A 20561-nucleotide genomic window follows, 5' to 3' on the forward strand; every position below is an offset into this window, starting at 1 on the left:
AATGACCAAGACTTACTAAATATTTAAATAAATCTGCAGTTGTTTATATGCATGCAAATTATTAGGCTGCATTATTAAACTGTACCTTAATTTGTACATTTTGTACGATCTTTAGCTTTTAATACAGGTGCAAATTCACCCCTGACATGGAGATAAATAATGGATTGATGAGTTTGTGGTAACATCCTGAGGCAATCTTAGTTCATGTACATTTTGTGTGGTTGGAATGATGGATGGGTGGTTTATTATAGTGTAACATTGAAGAGCAGGTTAAAAAAATATATCGAAAGATGAAATATCAACGGGTTGTTTAAAAATTCTAGAGGTTTCTTTTGTTTTTATTTGTTTTTAACATTGTGGAATTTTCTTTTAGGTTTTCTTTTAATTTTCTTTTAAGCTTCCTTGCCTGAATTTTTTTAGCAGGAAAAAGGAAAATCAGTGTTATTTTGTGCTACAAACTAAGTGCTAGTTTTCATTTTTCAATTGCTGAAATATTACATTTTATCCAATAATTAGACTATAAATCTATATTAATTCAACCAAATCATTAAGGAATATGGTTTAATTGTGTCAGCCCTGTGATATAAAGCATACATTTCCACATGCCATTGAATTTCTTATAAAGCACCCACTAAGATATTTAATTGATTCATGTTGAGATGATAAAATGCAGTGAGGCAGTACAGAAGCCCATCAATAAATGGCAAAGAGTTCATTCTCTTTAATAAGCCTTTAAGTGCACATAAATGTTAAGTCATTATTACAATAAATTGTTGTAAATGCATTGTGGTGCAAATGCATTGTGGTGCAGATGCACTGTAGCGTTTGTGCAGAAGGTAAGATCAGTTTGTCTGTGTAGCTTCTCAGCCATCCAGTTCATTGTAGTCTAAGGAGCTTGGACTGAATTCTTGAGGAAATTTCACCTCTCATCCAAGAGGGTTCTCCATGTTAAGTCATTATTATAAAAATTGTTGTAAATGGATTGCAGTGCACCAAGAAGCCTCTTGAATGCTTGGATAAGAAGTGAAACATCTAAAAGTAATTTAAAGAAGTCCAGTTGCTTTCTTCACAAGCTCCTTAGAAGTTAAGATCAGCTCTTTCTGAACACTGAAGATTAAAAAAGAAAAATGTTATTTTTCACAACCTGACAACCCAGATGTTCTTATAATGGTTCATAAAGCACTAGTAAATGATTCATAACCCATTAACGCTATCACTGAAAAATGTGGCAGAAAAAGAGCCGCTTATGTAGTCAGCTGAAAAGCAGGTGGTTTTGACACTTGACTCAATGGAAGCATTATCAACATTATCTTAAGAGCCTTTTTTTTTTTTGTGCCTGTTCCGTGACGGGTGTCTTCATGGACATCACCCTGTGCATCTCCACTCATCCACTCCTGTATCCAGAGAGCAAAGGTGTGACTGAGGTGTGGAAGGACGATGGGGGAGGAACCCGACTGTTTGGTTATTATAACAGCTGTTTAATAGCATAATAGCTGCCCGATGAAGATTTAGGTTGTTGTTAGCTGGAAGAGGAAACATCTCATGTCCGTTACAAACCACAAAGACCTGCCTATGGTCCTTTCAAACACAGCTCCATTATCCACAAGGTGGCAGCTTTACACAAACATCCCTCTTGCTTTATTCATTCTGCTAATTTTTTATTTTATTTTTGCAGACACTGGTCAATATTTCAAAAATAAATTTCAGTTTAAAACTAAATACGTATTAAATTAGAGCAACACTACACAGAGGGGAATTGTGCAAACACCCTTTTAAAGGGGAGACCTGTAATGTTTGAACTTATTTTCTGTAATATATACAATGGAAGATGAAATGCTAAGCAAGGTTTAAAATAATGAGGTACAAGCAATCCTTGTGAGCCACAAAACTCAGGCTTCATCTGAGCTAAATGCTCTATTTCAGGCATTTTTTTCTACTCCTTGCTCTGTTTTCTTTTTCTTTTCTTTTTTTTCTTATTACAGCAGCACCACCTACTGTTCTAACCCTGTGTATGGCATGCAAGGTGCAGCCAATCAGAAGAAAGCTGGCTGAAAAGCAGATGAGCTGAACTGAATTGATGCGAATAGAGCATCAGTGAGGAGCTGCAAAAAGACCTGGTATATATAAAAAGATTATTATGAGCTAAAACATGCAAATGTAGTTTGTTAGAGGCGGATAAAAAATGTAACTGGGAATTAAGATAATTTATTCATAGTAGTAGTCGGTTAGTTGGGTTAATTGCTTGTCAGATTTCCAGAAGGAGAAAGTGGAAAAAACTGCTTAAGAATCAAAGAGAGACCGGAAAACCGTCAAAATAAAAGCCTCCAAACTGCCTCTCTACATCAGGCGTATGGGATGATAACAGTATGATAGCAATATGAAAACACGAGGTAACAAACACTTAAAATTGTATCTTTTGTATGGAAATTTACAAAATAAACTTAATCATTTATAATCCTAGGCCTACACAACATTTTTAATATCGGATTTGTTTTCAAATTCATGCTGGTTTGTAGCCACAGTTGAATGTTCTGGGAGAGTGTGTGTAGAATAAACATAATATGTACTCTGACCAAGATAAATGGAGAAAAAAAGAAAAAGCAGAGAAAACGACCGGAAGTCCGTTCTAAGCTGCGGTAACGTGACACTGTGACTTCTTCTGTGAGTGCGCTTTGGCAAAGTTTCAGTGCTGAGGATGCAGAGCAGCTAGTCGGGTGTTCAGAGTCTGTGAGCTGTGAATTTTGATATTTTAACACTAGTTTAAAACTGTAATGATCATCTTAGATTTTCTGTTTAAAAGCTAAAGAGAAAATGACGAACAAAGACGGCGATAAGAGCCTGAAGACTGCACTCCGCAGCCAGAAACAAGCCAGGGCGCACCAAGAGAAGAAGGATCCATCCTCCAATGATGGCTCCTATTCAAAGGAGGCACAATTCACGGGTCAGTGCGACCCTGTGAAGGAGGTAAAAACTGCGGGACCGCAGGAAAAGAGAGCAGGGAAAGTGTCATCAGGTGTCAGCTCCGAGTGCCAGAGGAGCCCCGGCGCACAGAGGAAACTCTCCGACGCCAGCAACGCTTCGGAGGATTTGAGCAAAGACTCCGGCTGCCTGTCGGGGAAACTGTCCTCCTCGGACAGCAGCTCGGAAATCTCTGACTGCCCGTCGGACGGTAACAAGCACGACTCTGACTTAAGCTGGATAGACGGCAAAGCTTACGTGACCCCGGATAGCGAGGGCGCAGGCGACGGCAAACCGTGCGCAAAAGCGGCGAGAGATATCTGCGTTCTCCAGGCGGAGGCTGCCGCAGGGGGCTTTAGTTTGTTCAACTCCTCGGGGGCGTTTATGAATCTTATGATGGGGGAAACAACCGAAGACCTCGTCAGGGAATTGGAAGATCTGAGATCAGAGAACGAGTATTTGAAAGTAAGTTTGATCTAATTTGATTAATTAAATTAGCTTAATGCAATTAGCGAATTCAATTTGGTTTTCACGAAATGCAGCATCTACCTTTCTGTATAAACTCCGTGCATGTAGGTTTTGCTTGTTTATGAGAGCCTGTGAGTTTCTGTGGGAGGACCCTCAGCTCAACACCAGAGCCGATTTTCTGCAAATGTTTAGATCAGGCCAGTCTTCTTTAGTGAGCGCAGAGCAAGTGGCTCTAATACAAGAGTCAAAAGTCACTACTGACCTAAATAAATTATGGAACAAACCCACACTTACTCAGATTTTTACAGTAGCTGAGTAACTGCTGACTGAGCTGGTGATTAGATGAGTAACTCCTGACTGCAAGGGCATTTTATTGGTCCAACTGAGGAAATTACTCTGTAACTTGATGCAGCAGATCACCAGTTTGCAGGAATATATCTGGAAACTGGGGTTTGATTATAAATTGGTGGTTGCAGAGTTTTGTTAGTGGAGTACTGCTGAGCAAGTCCATCTACAAGCCCAATGGCAATGTCCGTTTTCCACTTTCACCTTTAAAGGGATGATCCACTTATTCAGAGCTGTACCTTGATAAAAAAAAAAAAGGTCATAATCGAAGCTGCTGATGTCCAGATATTCAGACTTTCTGAGTGTGAGTCAAGCTTTCTGAGAAAACGTTTCATGACTTAGAATATGCTGGAAACAACATGTACAAAAAATAGCCCCAAATCCCTCTTTCTGCCCTAGATGCTCACTTCTGTGACATAACTTCACCTTGTAAGTGCAGATTCAAACTGTGGTCATTAAAGTGATCAGACACTTTGAAGGGTACGTACAAAGCACAAAATGGCCATTTAGGCATCAAACTGGAAAATATAACAATTAGAGCTTAAGTCATAAATCAGTTAGTTAGGCTAATATTAGCCAATATGTTTTTTAATGAATATGTGTACAAAAATATTTTTTAAGTAATTTATACATGGCATTAACCCGTAGTTTGTCCAGTAGATAGGATCTTATTGTTTATAACACTCGAAGCATTGCTTGCAGCACATGTAGCAGAGTAGCATCCCAGCTGAGTAAAGAGTGAATCCATGTTTCACTTAGTTGTTTTCAGTCTCTAATGCCACCATAACACCTGGATTTAAGTTAACGGGGAAAATGGGAAAATATAACTTTCTGATATTCACAGTGTTGTGCAAAAGTCTGGAGCCTCATTTATTTATATTTTGCCTCTAAGTAGCCAGACATTCATGTAACGTTTTTCTTTGGACATTGGCTGCTTTTCTCTCTCAATTGTAGTCCAGTTCTTGTACCTGAGCATTTTCAGAGTTTTTTTTTTTAAATTAATTAATTAATCTTTGTATGTTAACCCACAGAACACAAACCTATGAATCGATCTAGCAAGAAAAACATGCCTAACTCAAGAGATGAAACAGTATTGTGTCTACAGACCACATAGCAAAGAACCTGTTTTAAACTGTATATTTAGGCACTTTGTTACTAGCACCCTGTCACTCAAGCACATCATTTGTTCCAAATAATTTAGCTGATTCTATGAAAAATCTGTGCTAAAGATGAAACAGTTTGGCAGACATAAAATAGTATTTTTCCACTAACGAGGTGATTTCCAAACAACTAAAACTTGGCTTATCTCAGCATGGTGTACTGTAGGAGGGATGGGATGAGGGAAGGGTTAAGGAAGGAAGGAATACTCAAGGGAGAAAGATGAAGCAAGAGAAGAGGGAGGAAGGAAAAAGTAAGAAAGGAAGGAAGAAAAGAGTGGAAAGGAGGGAAGGAAGGAACAAGTGATGGAAGAGGGAAGGATGGAATAGATAAGAAAGGAAAAATCAACAAAGGAAGAAAGGAGGGAAGGAATGATGGAAGGAAGGGCAGGAAGGAAGAAAAAAGGGCACCACAAACAGGACAAGGAAAGAAAAAAGGGTAAGGAAAGAAAGCAGAATCAAAAGACAAGGAACAAAGGGAGTTAGGAAGGATGGAGGGAAGAGAAGAATTTGGAGGAAGGGGCCAAGGAAGAAGGAAAGGACTGGATGAAATAAGAAGGGAAAAGGGGAAGAAAGAAAGGAGAAAATGCCTTGACTCGTGGTTTAATTATTTCTGTGTCGTCTGTCCCAGGATGAGGTGGAGGAGCTGCGCTGTGAGATGCTGGAAATGCGCGACATGTTCCAGGAGGAGGAGATTTACCAGCTGCAGGAGCTGCGGCTGCAGCTGGAGCAGGCCAACAAGACGTGTCGCATCCTGCAGTATCGCCTCCGCAAGGCCGAGCGCCGCAGCATCCGAGTGGCTCAGACCGGACAGGTAGACGGGGAGCTGGTCCGGAGCCTGGAGCACGACATCAAGGTCAGAAAGTCGGGTGGTCTTTTTGCACAAACTCTCACTACCAACAGACTGTAATTAAGCTCCTTCTCTGAAAACTGACTCACCTAAAACATCAAAGTGAACTTTTACTGCAGAACCACAAACCTACTTTCATCACGGCGCGCTAAACGCTGATCGTGTTGTTCATACAGGCTTTAACCCTGAGTCATGGCTGTAAAGTACTCCCTGCTGTTCATCTGCACCACAAGAATGTCATTAGACTGAAAAGTTTTCATCATGCATCCTGTTTATATTTCTGTAGCATAATTACTGCGTGTGGTCGGCTGTTCTGCGTGAGGACTGAACGATAAAAGCAGAGTGATCGTAAGCAGAATCACCGTCGTTGAACTGAGGCAACCAGATTCTGTTTCTGTCAACCAGGCCAATGTGTGTGTGTGCGCACTATTGGATTCCTTACAGCCTCACCCTCCTTCGCCCCCTCCATCGACTCATGGCTCAGTTCCCGTCACAAGAATTTTCTTGTAAAAGTTTCTCGGCTTTAACCAAATCAACTGCTCTAAAGACTCACTCACTCAGAAAATAACACTCACGAGAAAACAAATAAACAGACAATCAAAAAAAAAAAAAACTTCATTCGCAGCACTTTTACTGTCTTAACCTACTTTGTGCTTCACCTGCAGGTTGCAAAGAGCGTGTCACTCCGCCTGTACAACGAGCTAGAGGCGGTGCAGAAGAAGAACTCCCACTTGGAGTGGGAAAACGAGGTGCTGCGTGAAAAGACTCAGGAACTGGAAGTGGCCAAGCAGGTCTTACAGACTGAGCTGGATAAAACCAGAGAGGTGAGCATTTTACATCAAAGACCCTTTGGTAAAAAAAAAAATTAAATTTAATAAAGAATGTTTGAAGGAGACCTCAAAAGACAAAGGTCCTGCAGTTTTTTTAGAGACTGTCACCTTGGAAAAGTCCTGACCTGGACAATGTCTGTGTAAGTGTTCGAAACAGCTAGCACCACTTTTTACTCACCCTTTGAGATCTTCTTTTAACAGTCATATGATGCCAAATATTTGGAAAGCATTCATAAGTGTTCCTGGTCCCCTAAACCTTCAGGCCACAGAGGTTTTAGACCAGTCACTCTTACATGGTCATGAAATGACATCTGGTGAAGAGCCATGTAGCATTACAGCGTCTTACAGACCCCCCTGCACTTTGTCTACCAACTCTCTAGGGGGTTAGAAGACATACTTATTACATACTCTTCTAGGAAAACCAAAGACTGAAGCAGAATTTTTATTTATTTATTGACTTTTCGTCTGTGTTTGACAGCAGAAAAACTGCTGGAAGCAGAATTTTCCCTTCTGTCTTGTTTGGGTTTTTTGGATTGTTGATTTTCTTGGCAGCAGAACACTGCAGGTCAGAGTAGGAACTTTACTTTCAGAGAAAATGAGCAGACCACGAGCTTCCCTCAGGGTTGGAGGGGGGGGGGGGGGACTCCTTTACACAATTTGTTGGTTTAAAAATATTTCCAAGAGACAAAAGCTCTGGTAGAAAGGCTGTAACAACAACCAATAAACTGCTGGGAACTGAAATGCTGAGTCTGCCTTATTGTACATGACGAGAGCCTTCCACTTACCTCCTCTTTTAAACTATTGATATCTGCAGGGTGATATTGCCCTCCTCTGTTCACAGGAAATAGCTCTAAAGGGTTTTATTCCTGAATGCATTACATTTCTAAATATTGGCAACACATTGGATGCCCTTTTTGACTGACAAAAACATCCTAAGGTGCAGTGAAAGTGTCTGTGTGCATGAAAATGTCACGTGATTTCCGCTACAATCCAGTTTCCCTACGTGGACAAATAAATATATCAATCTAGAGGGAGGAGCTTAGCCATTCAGGCCTCAGAGTAGATCTGCACCAAAAGGAGCCAGTTGAGGTGGTTTGGACCTCCAACCAGGGCTCACTGGTGAGGTGGTACTGAAAGAAGGCCTCAGGGTAGACGAAGGATCAGGCTGCAGACATTACATCTCTCGGCTGGGTTGGGAACACCTTGGTGTCCCCCAGGAAGCCGTAGAGGAGGTGGATGGGAGAAGGAGATCATCTTAGACTGCTGCAACTGCAACCGGATGTTTGAGGTTCACGGTGCAGAATTTGATGATAGAAGGCACGCTGATTAAGTTTAACATGATGATTATCTTATTCTGGGCCTCTCAGTTCTTACTCTGTCTCTATCTGCTCCTCCCCTTATAAAACAACTTTCTTCTGATTGGCTAACCTTCTGTTTTTGAGGGGCAGCCAATCAGAAGAAAGTTGTTTTGTGGGGCTGGGACCATATTAAGGATATCCATTCTGAGTGACATCATACAGAGCTAAAAATAAAAAGAGACCTCTTGAAACCAAATGCTTGGTTTCATACTGTTACACTGTAACAGCATGTATGACAGAAAAAAGAAAGGAAAACTAGATCCTCTTTAAAAGCTTTGAATTTTCACACTAGATCCTTAATTCATGGATGGTGTGGAGGGAATTTTAAGCCTTAGGTGGCGTACATAGTAACAAACAGCTCTTGTTTATGGTCTCATTACTGACCTTGGGACAGACTTGACTGTTAACTAAATTATTATGACCTGGAGCTGAAAATGAGAACGAGTGCACAGATCTGTCAATCAGACATGACAAATCTAATCGAATTGATTAAATTAAAAAAGAAACTTCTTTAAAATCTCTCAAGAGCTGCTGATAATTGCAAAAGGGGGTTCTTCATACACCTCAATGCGTGTCTTTAAGGGATGTGTGTATTTAGGTCAACCTTGAGAGAAACATAAACTTTCATCGCTCGGGTCAGGCATCCTCCTTTCCATTACCCTGCACAGCTGCACCCATCCAGACAGCTGTCCCCCTCATCCCTCTGTCACCCTGATGTCAGGTGACACACGATCCCAGTGCAGATCACTTATATGAGCGGAGGGCTCGGCCGGCAGCTGCCTGGTGCCGGGGATGGGCGAAGCAGCCTGGTATGCTGAACTCCAGGCACAGCTGACATCGTCGGCTGACAGGGCAGAAAAAAAAAAGTAGAGAGATTACAAAAATAGACTCACTTTCTTTTTCTTACTGCTCTTATTAAGCTTGGATAAATCTGGATGAGTGTGTATTAGGGCATCAAGAAAGGAGGGTGTTGGTTGGTGCACAGACATACTGACCTACAGCCATCACTCAGCACGCTTTGATCAAACTTCAGCCTCCACACCCCATCCACCTTTTCTTCTGCCTCCTTTGAGCACCAGTGTGCACTCCAGTGACACGTGTGCGGTTTAATCCAGGATTCGGTGCTTTGGCACGAGCTCAGTCTGCTCCACTCATCTGAGACAGCTGCTAGTCCCTTTGATCCCAACAGGGAAATCCACTTAGATTACCCAATCTAACCAGCAAAAAAACACAGCATGGATATATTGTGAAGGAGGGTGAGTATGCCAGAAATTCACTCTGCTGCCCGATGTTTTTGAGGCTGTTTGAGTTAAACGTAAATGTGTAGCTGCACAAGCTGAGCATAGACTTGTAGTAAGAGGACAAAAGCTGAAACAAAGACAATAATTTTACAGTTAAAGAAATAGTACCATTTAATTCCATCTTTACTTATTAGGAACGACAAATTTCCGGTCACAGTAACCCAAATCTATTGAGCCTCCATGCCCACCGGCCTTGAATTCAAAAAGTGTAACTCCCTCTCTGTGTTTGCTCCTTCTAGCCTGACTATTATTAACACAGTGAAATCCTGTCGAGTGTTTAAGAGGAAGACAATGCTGCCTGACAGAAGCTTACATTCCTGACATACTCAGACCTACAAACTGACTCAAGTAGAGACGGGAAGAACTCGGAGGAGAGAAAATGTCACATTTAGCGCCTTTTCGGCATCTCTGAGAAGTAGTGCAAGAGCATGATGAATACTTACTTAAAGGATTAGCTAAACATTTTGGGAAATATGCTTATTTGCTTTCTTGCCGAGAAGATCAGCACGACTTTCATGCCTGCAGAGGTTTGTAAATCCTTCTACAAGCATTTTTAAAGCTTATTAATTAGCATTTTATAACTAATTTGTTTAATTTACACAGAAAATAACAGAAGAATGAACTTGTTGTGGTTAGCAAGTCTCCAGGAAGTCGTGGTGTCCAGCTCATAAACTGATGTTACACAAACATCATGTAAATTTAGAATCTATAAACATGCTATACATCTCACTGAACAAATTTTAGTGTGTTATTAATTTTCTTATGTAATCATCAGAAACAAATGTTGAACTATTCCTTTACCTGCCTTTATATTTTTAAATTAAACTTCAGATTTGTCTTTTCCTTGTTTTCAGTGATGTAAAGAGCAAGAAACTAAGTACAGCCTTACTGGTTCTATAGGAATTAAGAGGGACAGTAGGAGCCAGGTGCTATTAATCAAATGTAAGTGATTGATTGATGATCAGCACGCTATAAAAGCAGAGGTTTTGATAGTTTGCTGTTCTGGACCTTACAGGTATGTTAACAAAATGCCAAAGTATTGTAGGCAAATTTCTGCCAATTTGCCGTGCAGTTGGAGGGAATTTGTTGGGACAACCAAGGTCAGACTGAGCAACGCTCATGAAACTACAAAAAACCTAGAAGCTACAGACTCTACGGGCCTCAGTTGGTATGTCAAGTTCAAGTTTGTAACAGTAAAATCAGAAAAAGGCTGAACAAGTACCGAGAGTTGCTGGGAAAAATCACCTTCTTTGTAAAAACGACACAGCAGCATGGCTTAAACTTCTGGAACAATGTGCTTTGGACAAATGAGACCAGTTTGGAGATGTTTGGTCATAATTCACAGCCAAACACAGCAGATCAGCACAAACACCTCATACCAGCTGTCAGCACAGTGGTGAGGAGCGATGACGTGAACTTGTTCTGCAGTCACTAGATCTGTGCACCATCGACCACGAACTCCTCAAACATGAGGCCACCTGTCCGACAGCTAAAACACAGAAGCACATCTACAACACACTGACTGAAGAAAAGAATCAAGGTTACGATGGCCGAGTCAGAGTCCAGACCTCAACATGACTGAAATGCTGTTGAATGTTAACGGAGCAAAAGTGAATCCCCGCAAACCTCAAAGAACTGAAGCGACTTTGTAAAGAAGAGGGGGCCAAAAATCATGTGAGAGACATGCGAAACACCGTTACACTGTTACTTCAAGTTACTGAATGAAGTTATTGCAACCCCCACTGACCTGCTGTTCAAATCAGTCAATGAGAGGAAAGTTGGCCTGCGTTCTTTCTCATGTCCAGCAGGAGGTGACTCCCCTGGTTTTAATAAAAATAATAATAATTTTGTGTAGAAATATCTAAAAAAAATTAAAAAAGATTCTTTGGATAACTTTCTTGATGAGTTTATGGTTTTAGTCTGTAGTTCTGTAGCCAAGTTCTTATTTAATACAGTTAGATGAATTATAAATCAGGCAAAGCTACTGTTGGAGTCAAAGGACAAAAATATGGAGCTGGAAATGTTCATCATCAATGTAATGTAGAAAAAGTTTTTTTCTTTAATATGTTTATTAAATTTCACACAGTTGTGGTTAAAACCAAAAACCAAAAGAAAGAAAGAAACATAAACACAAAGACGTCTCGATGCATTCTTAATCATCAAGGTAAGGACATTTAGTTTTGCAGACTGAAGAAGTCACTTGGATGAAGGACGAAACATTTCTCCCACTAAACAGCTACGTCCAGATGAACAGAATCGACTTTTTGGGACAAATACAAAGAAGTTCGCTCCAGAAAATCTTAACCTAGTAAACTATCACTGTTTGTCTTGTGTGTGTGATCAAACTCTTATTTTTATTTCTTAGAGCTCTTTGAAGAAGAAAAGCATCAGATCGACGGCCAGCAGGGCAGAGAAGAGGCTCTCTCAGCAGATTGAGGTTTGTATATTTGTTTCTAAACATGGCTGCATCCGTGAGTTATTTCATGTCATCATGACTGTCGTCACTGCTGTTTGATTTGCCAAAAGGATGACAGCGCCGATCTCAAGTGCCAACTCCACTTTGCCAAAGAGGAATTAGCTCTCATGTGCAAGAAGCTCACCAAATTGGTATCAGAGAGTGAGGTGATGCGCGAGGAGCTGGCCAAATACCGCTCAGCCTACGGTGACGTGGACGCCGCCCAATCACCTGAAGGCAAGCAAAGCTATGCCCACGCCAGGGAGGCGGAGGTCAAAGTTCATCTTAAACTGGTGGAAGAGGAGGCCACACTTCTGAGCCGGCGCATCGTTGAACTGGAGGTGGAGAACCGTGGTCTGCGAGCAGAAATGAGCGACCTCAGGGAGAAAATTGGAGGTGGAGGAGGAGGGGAAGAGCCAGATGAAGAGAATCGGGATGTTTCGGAGGGAAATATGACAGCGAGTGTTGCGATGAAGGACACAGATGGAAAGGAGAAAAGCATAAAAATGGGACCCGTGATGTACGAGCTGGGTCAGGATGAAGGGTCAGAGAAAAGAAAAGGCGATGAGGAGACTGAAAGGATGATCACTCGAGAGGGTCCTGTGGGAGGCGAGTGGGATCCCTCAGACAGTCAAGAGAGTGATGACAACAAAAAACTCCAAGAGATGACTTTGAAGGACTACGAAGCTCTGCTTGCTCTCAGAGACCATGCCTGCATTTTGAGTTCAGCCATACAGCTCCTGATTACATCACCCAAAAATGGCCACAGCTCGTCTCCCTCGCGCACGTTCGCCTCGCCAATAGACTGTAACGGAAAGGCACAGAAGATTTCTCTGAATGAGGCTTTGGAACTTTTAGAGGCGATGCTGTTGGCTTTCATCGGGCGGGTGGAGATGCTTCTAACAGCCAAAGATACACAGTTAAACTCAGTTAAGAAGGTCTGGGACTCCTACAGTTTCCCTTTCCTCTGTGGAAATCCTGACGTGGAGTCAGAGAGTAAGCAGGAGTGTGGAGAGCCGAAGAAGACAGAAAAACAAACGAGGAAAGCACCTTCTGTTCAATGGGGCCTCGGTGAGAAGTGCAGGGATCCAAGAACGCAGCTTTCATTGCAGATTCTTTGGATCCTCCATCAGTGGTGTCAAGTCAAAGGACCTGACATAGAAGGAAAACAGGTACAGTGAAAGATGGCATAAATAAACTCTGCTCATGCTCATTATGACACTTAAAAAAACACGCAAAGCTGTCGAATATTCAAATATATTTGGGCTTTTTTATTCAGGATAGAGAGAAAGCAATGTCAGTGCTGAAAGGATTGTTGCAAGACCTCGCTGCAGAGCTTCAGGATGAGCGGATTGAATGTGACAGTAAGGCCAAGGCCACGCCGGGCAAGCCAGCTGAGGTAAGGATGGTGTTTACGCCTCAGGCATGTGTGCCCCGCTGTGTGTGAGGCTGTGTGTGAGGTTGCGTGATACAGCGGGAAGTCCTGCCGATGATCTGTCTCCCTGGCCTTGTGTCCGCCTGACAGTCGGTTCAGCGGGCATCATGAAAACACTCATGCCAGAGTATTTAGGCTAATCTTTTGAAGGGGGCTGCAGCCAAACAGGACAGGCATTTTCAAACATGCAGCACGAAAACGCTCAAACGATTCTCTGCAGTCCTTCAAGTTCTCCTGAATGATCATTTCCATCTCCTTTGTTATTCAATAAAGAAAAGCAGTTTCGATGCACAGCATGATTTAGGATCAGATTTATTATTTCAACAGTTTTTTTCCTTCTTAACCCACTGACTGGACTGTAATCCCTATTTTACTCTTAACTCTTTTACTTAACATTTAGTTTGAAGTGATGAAAAAAATAAAGACTCTACAGGCTCTCCAGCAGCTTTATTAGGCTTTATTGAAGACTTATTGGAGCCTATATGTCTCTGGGGTTATCTCTGTTATGAGTTTACAATGCTTTGTCCAGATAACGAACAGCAAATTCAAATGTTTCTGAAGGTTTGGTTAGTTAATAACACAGACGTGCCAAAATACCAAACAACTATAGATGCGTGATATTAATTATTAAACCCTAACGTAATTGTTAGTGTTAAATTATCAAGAGCAAATAAGGGGAAGCGACGGAAACATTATTGATTTTGCAGACAATGGGCTTTAAAGCGACAGTTCACCCAAAAGAGACAGCTTAGATTTTTTTGTGTCAGCTGCCCAGTTTTGGAGCACTGACGCTCACATCGCGGCAAAACAAAGCATCAACACTTCTTTGCAGAAATCATGGCCTGGTTTCTCAGAAATATCCAGGACCCTTGTTGTGAGCAGTGGTTTTTAGATGTTATATAATTTTATATTATTTCCCCCTAAAATAAGGTTTAAAAAGCTTTTTTTTTTCTTGCAAGTTTCACTCTTACACCACATTCAATTAGATGACAATATAGCTTTAATAATGAGAGTGGCCACATGATCAACACCAACCACAAAAGTAAAGTTAAGTTCACCTTACATCCGGTTAGCCATGCAAGCATCAATAGAACAGTAGAATCTGACTGACAGCACAAGGTTAAAACTGTGTAAACCTCAACTGTGCAAGCATCTGTGAAACAACATGATTGGTTCTTTTGTCTCCCAGTGGTGATTGGCTATTTTGTAGAAGGATCAGGACCACTGCAACTTTCACCATTTCACATTTCTGTCTCTTTTAATCATCGTGTCAGATGCTCTGTTTGTTCTGTACAGTGACGCAGTGGCGGATGAACACACTAAAGAGAAATAGTCCCTACATAAAATTGCTTACAACAAGTTTGTGCATTTTTTTCTTGGGTTTTAGTTTCTGAAGTATCTGACGTAATGTTTGGTGACATTTTCTTTCTCTCTTGGCTCAGCGTCGTGTTGGGGGTGTTTTTCAATGTGGTCGACACCGTGAAGCTGACAGGTCTGTGTTGTTCCACAAACTGTCATATGTTTTTCATAAGTTCACTGAAGTTGTAACTCATACATCACCTGGTGTCTTTGTGGTTTTTTTACAAAAAAATCTGAACCTGCAGCTCGACAGGAAAAAGACTCAGACGGCAGTTTCCTCCGTGCAGCTCTCAGAGGAAGAACTGGTGCTATCTGAGCCAAGAGGCTGCCCAGCTTGACCGAGAGGACCCAGTTAAGACGTGGGACCATCTAATCATGCCGCTTAGCTTCCCTGATCTTGACTTTGAGCAGATGTCCTTGGACAGAAGCCATACTGCTCCAGAGAAGTCTACCGTCCGCATCTACTACAGCCCCCCGTCAGCCCGCAGAGTCCAGCTGGCTCAGCTGAAGCAAAGCCCAGACAGAGGATCCGTGGACACGCCCTCTCCCTGGTGCACGCCGCCAACCTCCTTCTCACAGCTCTGTCTGGGCTCATCTGCCAATCTGAGCGATGACATGAAGGAAATGACAGCCGGCTGGAGGCAGAAGCGTCAAGACAGCCCACAGGAAAAGAGAGAAAGATTAGCAGGCCGGGGATGGGTGGATGTGTCCTGCTCCGGTACTCAGACCCATATGAAACCACAGATGGTGAGTGTTGGTCAGCAGACAGATGCGACTCAAGGGTTGAGCACCACGAGAAGCAGTCCTTCTCGGGCCCTGAACTCCCCTCTGGTCTCTGCCCGCTCTCACCACATCTCTGCCTCACTGGAGGGCATAACAGGCCGAGGGGAGAGGTCCAGACACTCCACCTCCTCACCTAAACTGTACCGAAGACAGTCTCTCCCCTCTCCCTCCAATCTGAGCTCCCCCTCCTCTGCATCTACCTCTAGAGATCGATCTCTGTGGAACCTGGCACATCAAAATCAGTCCGGCCTCGCGTGGACTCGACAAACCAGCTCCCGAGCAGGTGCTGGGCAGAGCCACGGCTCCCTGAGCAACGCCAAGCTGCCCGCCAAGTCCACCGGAGCCAACCGGTACGGCTTGGTGACAGAGTTCCTGCGTAGGGTGAGCGGGCGGGCAGACAAACCAGTGCCGGGGTCAGGGCAGAAAGCTAAAAGTAGCACGAGGAACCTGGAACGCGTTCCAACGAGGCCTCCCGCCGCCCCGCTCAACAGGAACGACAGCGTGACCAGGATCGTTAACCAGAGGTTCATGAAGCAGAGAGAGGAGGCCACCAAAGTCCAGAAGGAGGAGAAGGGAAGCAGCCTGAACCAGGGTGTCAAAAATGGCCTGAGCACCGTCACAGCAGAGGTGAGTGGAAATTATACAAATTATATTATATAAATACAGACAGGGCTCCCACCAGTTCCTCATACATTCATCTCATTATACAAAACACAGACCATGCTTGATATTAGCATCCTCTGCCCCATCATAACAACATATTAATGACAGAATATAAGACCAGCAGGTCCAAGTCAATACGTTTCTTCTCTCCGTTTGACCAGGAGAGGAGCTACGAGTGTAGCTCCAGCAGCACGCTCACCTTCTGCTTCGCCCGTCCGTCTCGCTCCACGCAGAAACAAACATCAAACCCGACCAAACTCCAAAGGCACAGGTACTCGCCTCCGGTCAGAGCAGCTGCAGACTCCACCTGCAGCTGAACATGATGGGAAACGGCAGCTTTCACACTGACACCACAGACAAATTTAGTTTGTAGGCTCGAAAATGTAAATTCAGCTTTTCGTGGGATGTTTAGGAGAGCTTTGAGAAAACTCAGAGCTTTTGGTGCAATTAAAGTCACTCATCTTCTTTCACAGATGGGCTTAACCCTTAATTCACTTGCTTATAATTAATTTTGTAATATCTTTACTGTATTTTGTAGATAATAACTTTATGTTATATTCAATAAACAACAAGTTGATTGTGATCTTGTGCGTGTGTTGATTTCACCCTGGTTTCATTTGAGCTTCAGAAACTGGTTGCCTCTGCAGTAACCGGCTCCTTCAGGGCAGGGCTGCTGGTTGTTACGTCACATGCTCAAAAAAGAAAACCGCTAAGATGATAATAAGATTTCCTCGCTTGTCGGGACCATGACCCAACCTCGGTTCCTCTCTCTTTAATTGACACATTAAAAAAAACTGAACTGAGCTCATCAAAGATAACTTAAAAATAAAAATGTGTGTTAGCGGCAGCAGGTCTGGCTTTCCTGGAGCAGATCAGCTGCAACACTTCCTCCTTCAGCTGGCAGCCGGCCAATGATGGTGGTGGTCAAGGACAGGGCAGAGGAGGAGGTGCGCAATCACACGGGGGTCACATTTCTGCTAACAACATGTGTTCATCCTCTGTTACCCACAGTACATACACAGCAGTGTCGGCTACGTCCCAAAAGAGTTCAGACGTAATCCACCAGACACAAAATACTCAAAAACACACATGAAAGATTTAAAAAATGCAAAAAACAAATGGTAGAATAACTGCATTTGAGTTTTTAAATGCATTTCTTGCTGTGCAAAAAACAACCCTGCTAAACTCCAATCGATTTGTCTAAGAAATTCTTCATATCCTGTCAATTTGTTTTACCTAATTTGATTACTTGCCTATTTCCTCTGGGAATTCACATTGCTTCACTACACATTATGTTCCTGCAGCAGTTTTTAGTGCTTTCTAGCTAACATTCTGGCTCCAGTGAATGCATCTGGAGCAATTTGAGGGTAAGTGTATTGCCCAAGGTTACTTTGGCATGCAGAGTAAGTAGTAGATGACTTGCTTTACCTTTGAGCCACAGCCAGCCCAACATCCAATCTCATTTACATTTTACATACACTTTACATTTTTATCATAGTCTACATATATTATACTACAGATTATTCTTAGTTACCTAGATTAAATGTGAAAGATATGTATTAAGGTTTTTTTTTCCTTCCTATTTGGTTCACATATTCCTAATTTAACAACCTAACAGCAAATAAAGTGGTAAAAATTTGCATGTTGAGTTAAAATGCTTTAATCTCACAGCACTTCTGTATGTGCACTGTGTAACTGCTACCATTTGTACCTGAATAAATGATGGGAACGCCTCTTCCAGCTTTCCTTCGCCCTCATTTTGACTTTGTGGTGCAGTACTGAGACTCACCTGCAGGGGCGCTGCAGCTCATAGCCCTGTTGTTTTGGCCGGGATGTGTTCCCTCTTTGCTGACGCTTGTTGTTACCGGAGGCGGACAGGTCTGCAGCTGCAGGTGTTTTGGTGTTACTTTAGATCAGCTGAGGATGAAGAGTCGGTTATGCTGAGTGAATATGGAGCTTGTTTTTACACGGTTTGACTCGTTTGACTTTGAGGCGGATCAGCGGTTTGTGGACGGTCTGAAGTCCGTAAACAGAACCGAAACCGACCTGCTGGACCTGAAACTGTTCTTCTACAACAGGTAGGAAACACCTGGATCACCCGGTTAATCATTTATGTGTTTATCTACACCCCAGTGTGCACTGATTAGATTGATTAAAAACGAGAAAGTAAAAGCGTTTGAGATTCACGTTAAAAATGTTGTTTTCTGGTTTACTACATTACAGAATGAAAAGTGTTTTGCGCTCCATCCCAGTTTCATGGTTACTGTTAGGATTTTACATCAATGGCAGAATAAACCAGCTGCGCACATACAGCACTTTACCTTTATCTCTGTACGCCTCACATTGGATTACAAGTCAGTCAAGATGTGACTCAACTGCAGACTTTCAGCTTTAATTCAAAGTTTGTTTTTTGTAGTTTTAGCTGTTATTGAATTATGCAAAGTCCCCATTTTCCAAGGCTCAATTTGTAATTGGGCAACTGACTAAGAAGCAGTCTGTCGCCCTGATGAGGCCTGTTGTCTTATTTCATGACAAATGAAGCGAACAAAATATTTGATATTGATTCAACGTGTTTAATTAGTATTTTTATAGCTGCATTTTTAAATAAGAGTCCCAAAGAGATGTCAGTTTCCAAGTGAGAGACTCCATCATTAGGCTGGAAGACGAGATAAACCTATCAGAGAGAGCTAAAACTGTAGAAGTGGTCAAACCGAATAATCTGGGCCATTCTTTAAAAAGGAATGAAGGAATGCGTTGTCCAGCTCGGCATCACCAGAATTATTTCCATGGTTAAGATAAATAATAATATTCAAAGCAGTTCTGATGTCAGGATTATTAGAAATTAAAGAAAAGCAGGACATCCTCGCACTGGAGAAGCTGGAACTGAGAAGAGTTTGCATCTGTGCTTGAGAAACTGCAGACTAATTAATTTGGTGTTACCCAGCATGTTTAGTTTTGTTAATGCAACTCTCCAATGATTTAGTGGAGAAGTGTCTTTGAGGACCTCATGTTTCTACTTGACCCTCTAAAGCCAGAGTCATGAAACATTTGCTAGAATTTTAACCTGAGTGTTTATTGAACCCTTTGATGGATTTAGAAGAAATTAAAAAAAAAAAAAAATCTATTTGCACAAATGAGTTTGTATTTTTTTACTACAATTTTCCAAAGCACTTTTTTTTTTTTTTTTTTAAATACAAAGAGATTAGGGTTACAAAAAAATCACACTAATGACGTAGAGGTCTCAAAAACTTATATATCAGATACGATACACTTCCAAGGTTAAAGATGGTAATCGAGTGAATACAAGGCTCTGCTTTTCCATTGTACCTTGTTAAGATCAATAATCAGCAGTGAATGCGTTAAAGCATTTTGTGATATTTACCTTAATGCCCAAACTTTTTTTTTTTTAATGCCACCCTTCCAAAGAAACAAAATATCAAACACAAACCTCTATTCCCGTTGTCCCCTCACAGGTTTGTCGAGCCCATCGACCGAGCCGGCTACAAACAGTGGAGCTCTTCTTCCGGTATGAGAGGCTGCCCTGTTGAGAAGCTGGACCAGACGGCGTCGTCACATTCAGACTCTGAACTCACAGCAGAAACTTCTGAACCCACAGAGACAAAGCAGCTCTCCTTTGCAGAGGTGATGCAACTGGTTCAGGAGGGAAAGGAGGTTCCCGGAGTGACAAAAGTGGACATAGAGCCGAGCAACCAGAATCCCACTCCCTCTACAATGGAGCGGATGTTAAAACCCTGGGAAACCGCATCATCATCCCCGGAGTGACCTCTGACTCTTTACAGTACTGTGTAGATAAAACTCATAATAAAAAGTATGAAAGGTTGCATTGCAAACAGCCTGCTGTTGTTACAACTGCAGAGCAACAGTCATGTCCCCACAGCAGTCCAACATAAACATACGTACAGCTTGTCATACAAAACAGATCTACACGTCCTACACAGTCACCACTAGAACAGATGGAGTAAATGACATCTGTGTCTGTTGGTGTGTTCTTTGGAGAAGCTAAACTTTCATTTAATGGAAGTAACTAGAAATCTGTGGTCTGTGTCAGAATGATGGTCTGTGGCTCTGGGAGGAGCCAAATTTCATATACAGTTGTTGTTGTTAAAAGTTTCATTTGGAGCTTTTAATGATTTATTCGAACTGTCCTTTTTCCAGAGTTGAATGATTGTACCGCAAACATCTTTAATTACTTAAAAAAACAAAAAAAAAAAAACAAGATTGGGCGCACACGTAACTGCAGCAGCTGTGGGTAAAATACTCTTACAGCACAACTTGACAATTTTCTAGTTTGCTCCTATTTTTAAAAACACAAAAATAATAAAAGTGGATTGGTTGGGTGGTTTTGGGTTTGAATGAACCAGCTGAGCTGCCTGTGCAGGTTCTCCCTCATAGTCCAAGAACCTGCTTATTGGGTTAACTGGTGACTCTAATGTGACCATGACTGGTTGTCTCTGTGATGGATTGGTGACCTTTCTAGTGTGTACCCCACCTCTCGTCTCATGACCTGTTCAGCAGTGCTTAATTGGATAAGTGGAGAAGATGGATTTAAAGATTGCTGCAATTCAGTTTGCATTAGTT

The 20561-nt window shown here is 42.1% G+C and overlaps 2 protein-coding genes across 2 annotated transcripts; both read left to right on the forward strand.

Moving 5' to 3' along the window:
* Positions 1-2682: 2682 nt before the first annotated feature.
* LOC146645259 (uncharacterized) lies at positions 2683-16547 on the forward strand. The gene is made up of 9 exons (XM_085394296.1): positions 2683-3423; positions 5560-5784; positions 6444-6602; positions 11633-11704; positions 11794-12894; positions 13002-13121; positions 14600-14649; positions 14762-15926; positions 16124-16547. The coding sequence occupies exons 1-9, from the start codon at positions 2812-2814 to the stop codon at positions 16277-16279; spliced, it is 3660 nt and encodes a 1219-aa protein (XP_085250422.1). The 5' UTR covers positions 2683-2811; the 3' UTR covers positions 16280-16547.
* A 1256-nt stretch (positions 16548-17803) lies between these two features.
* LOC146645260 (uncharacterized) lies at positions 17804-20104 on the forward strand. Its single transcript, XM_085394234.1, has 2 exons — positions 17804-18040; positions 19436-20104. The coding sequence occupies exons 1-2, from the start codon at positions 17913-17915 to the stop codon at positions 19743-19745; spliced, it is 438 nt and encodes a 145-aa protein (XP_085250360.1). The 5' UTR covers positions 17804-17912; the 3' UTR covers positions 19746-20104.
* The last annotated feature ends 457 nt before the right edge of the window (positions 20105-20561 follow it).

Source organism: Rhamphochromis longiceps, linkage group LG20, assembly GCF_057381845.1.
Source record: "Rhamphochromis longiceps isolate RC_006_pf linkage group LG20, R_longiceps_female_GT1.1, whole genome shotgun sequence".
Lineage (NCBI taxonomy): Eukaryota > Metazoa > Chordata > Actinopteri > Cichliformes > Cichlidae > Rhamphochromis > Rhamphochromis longiceps.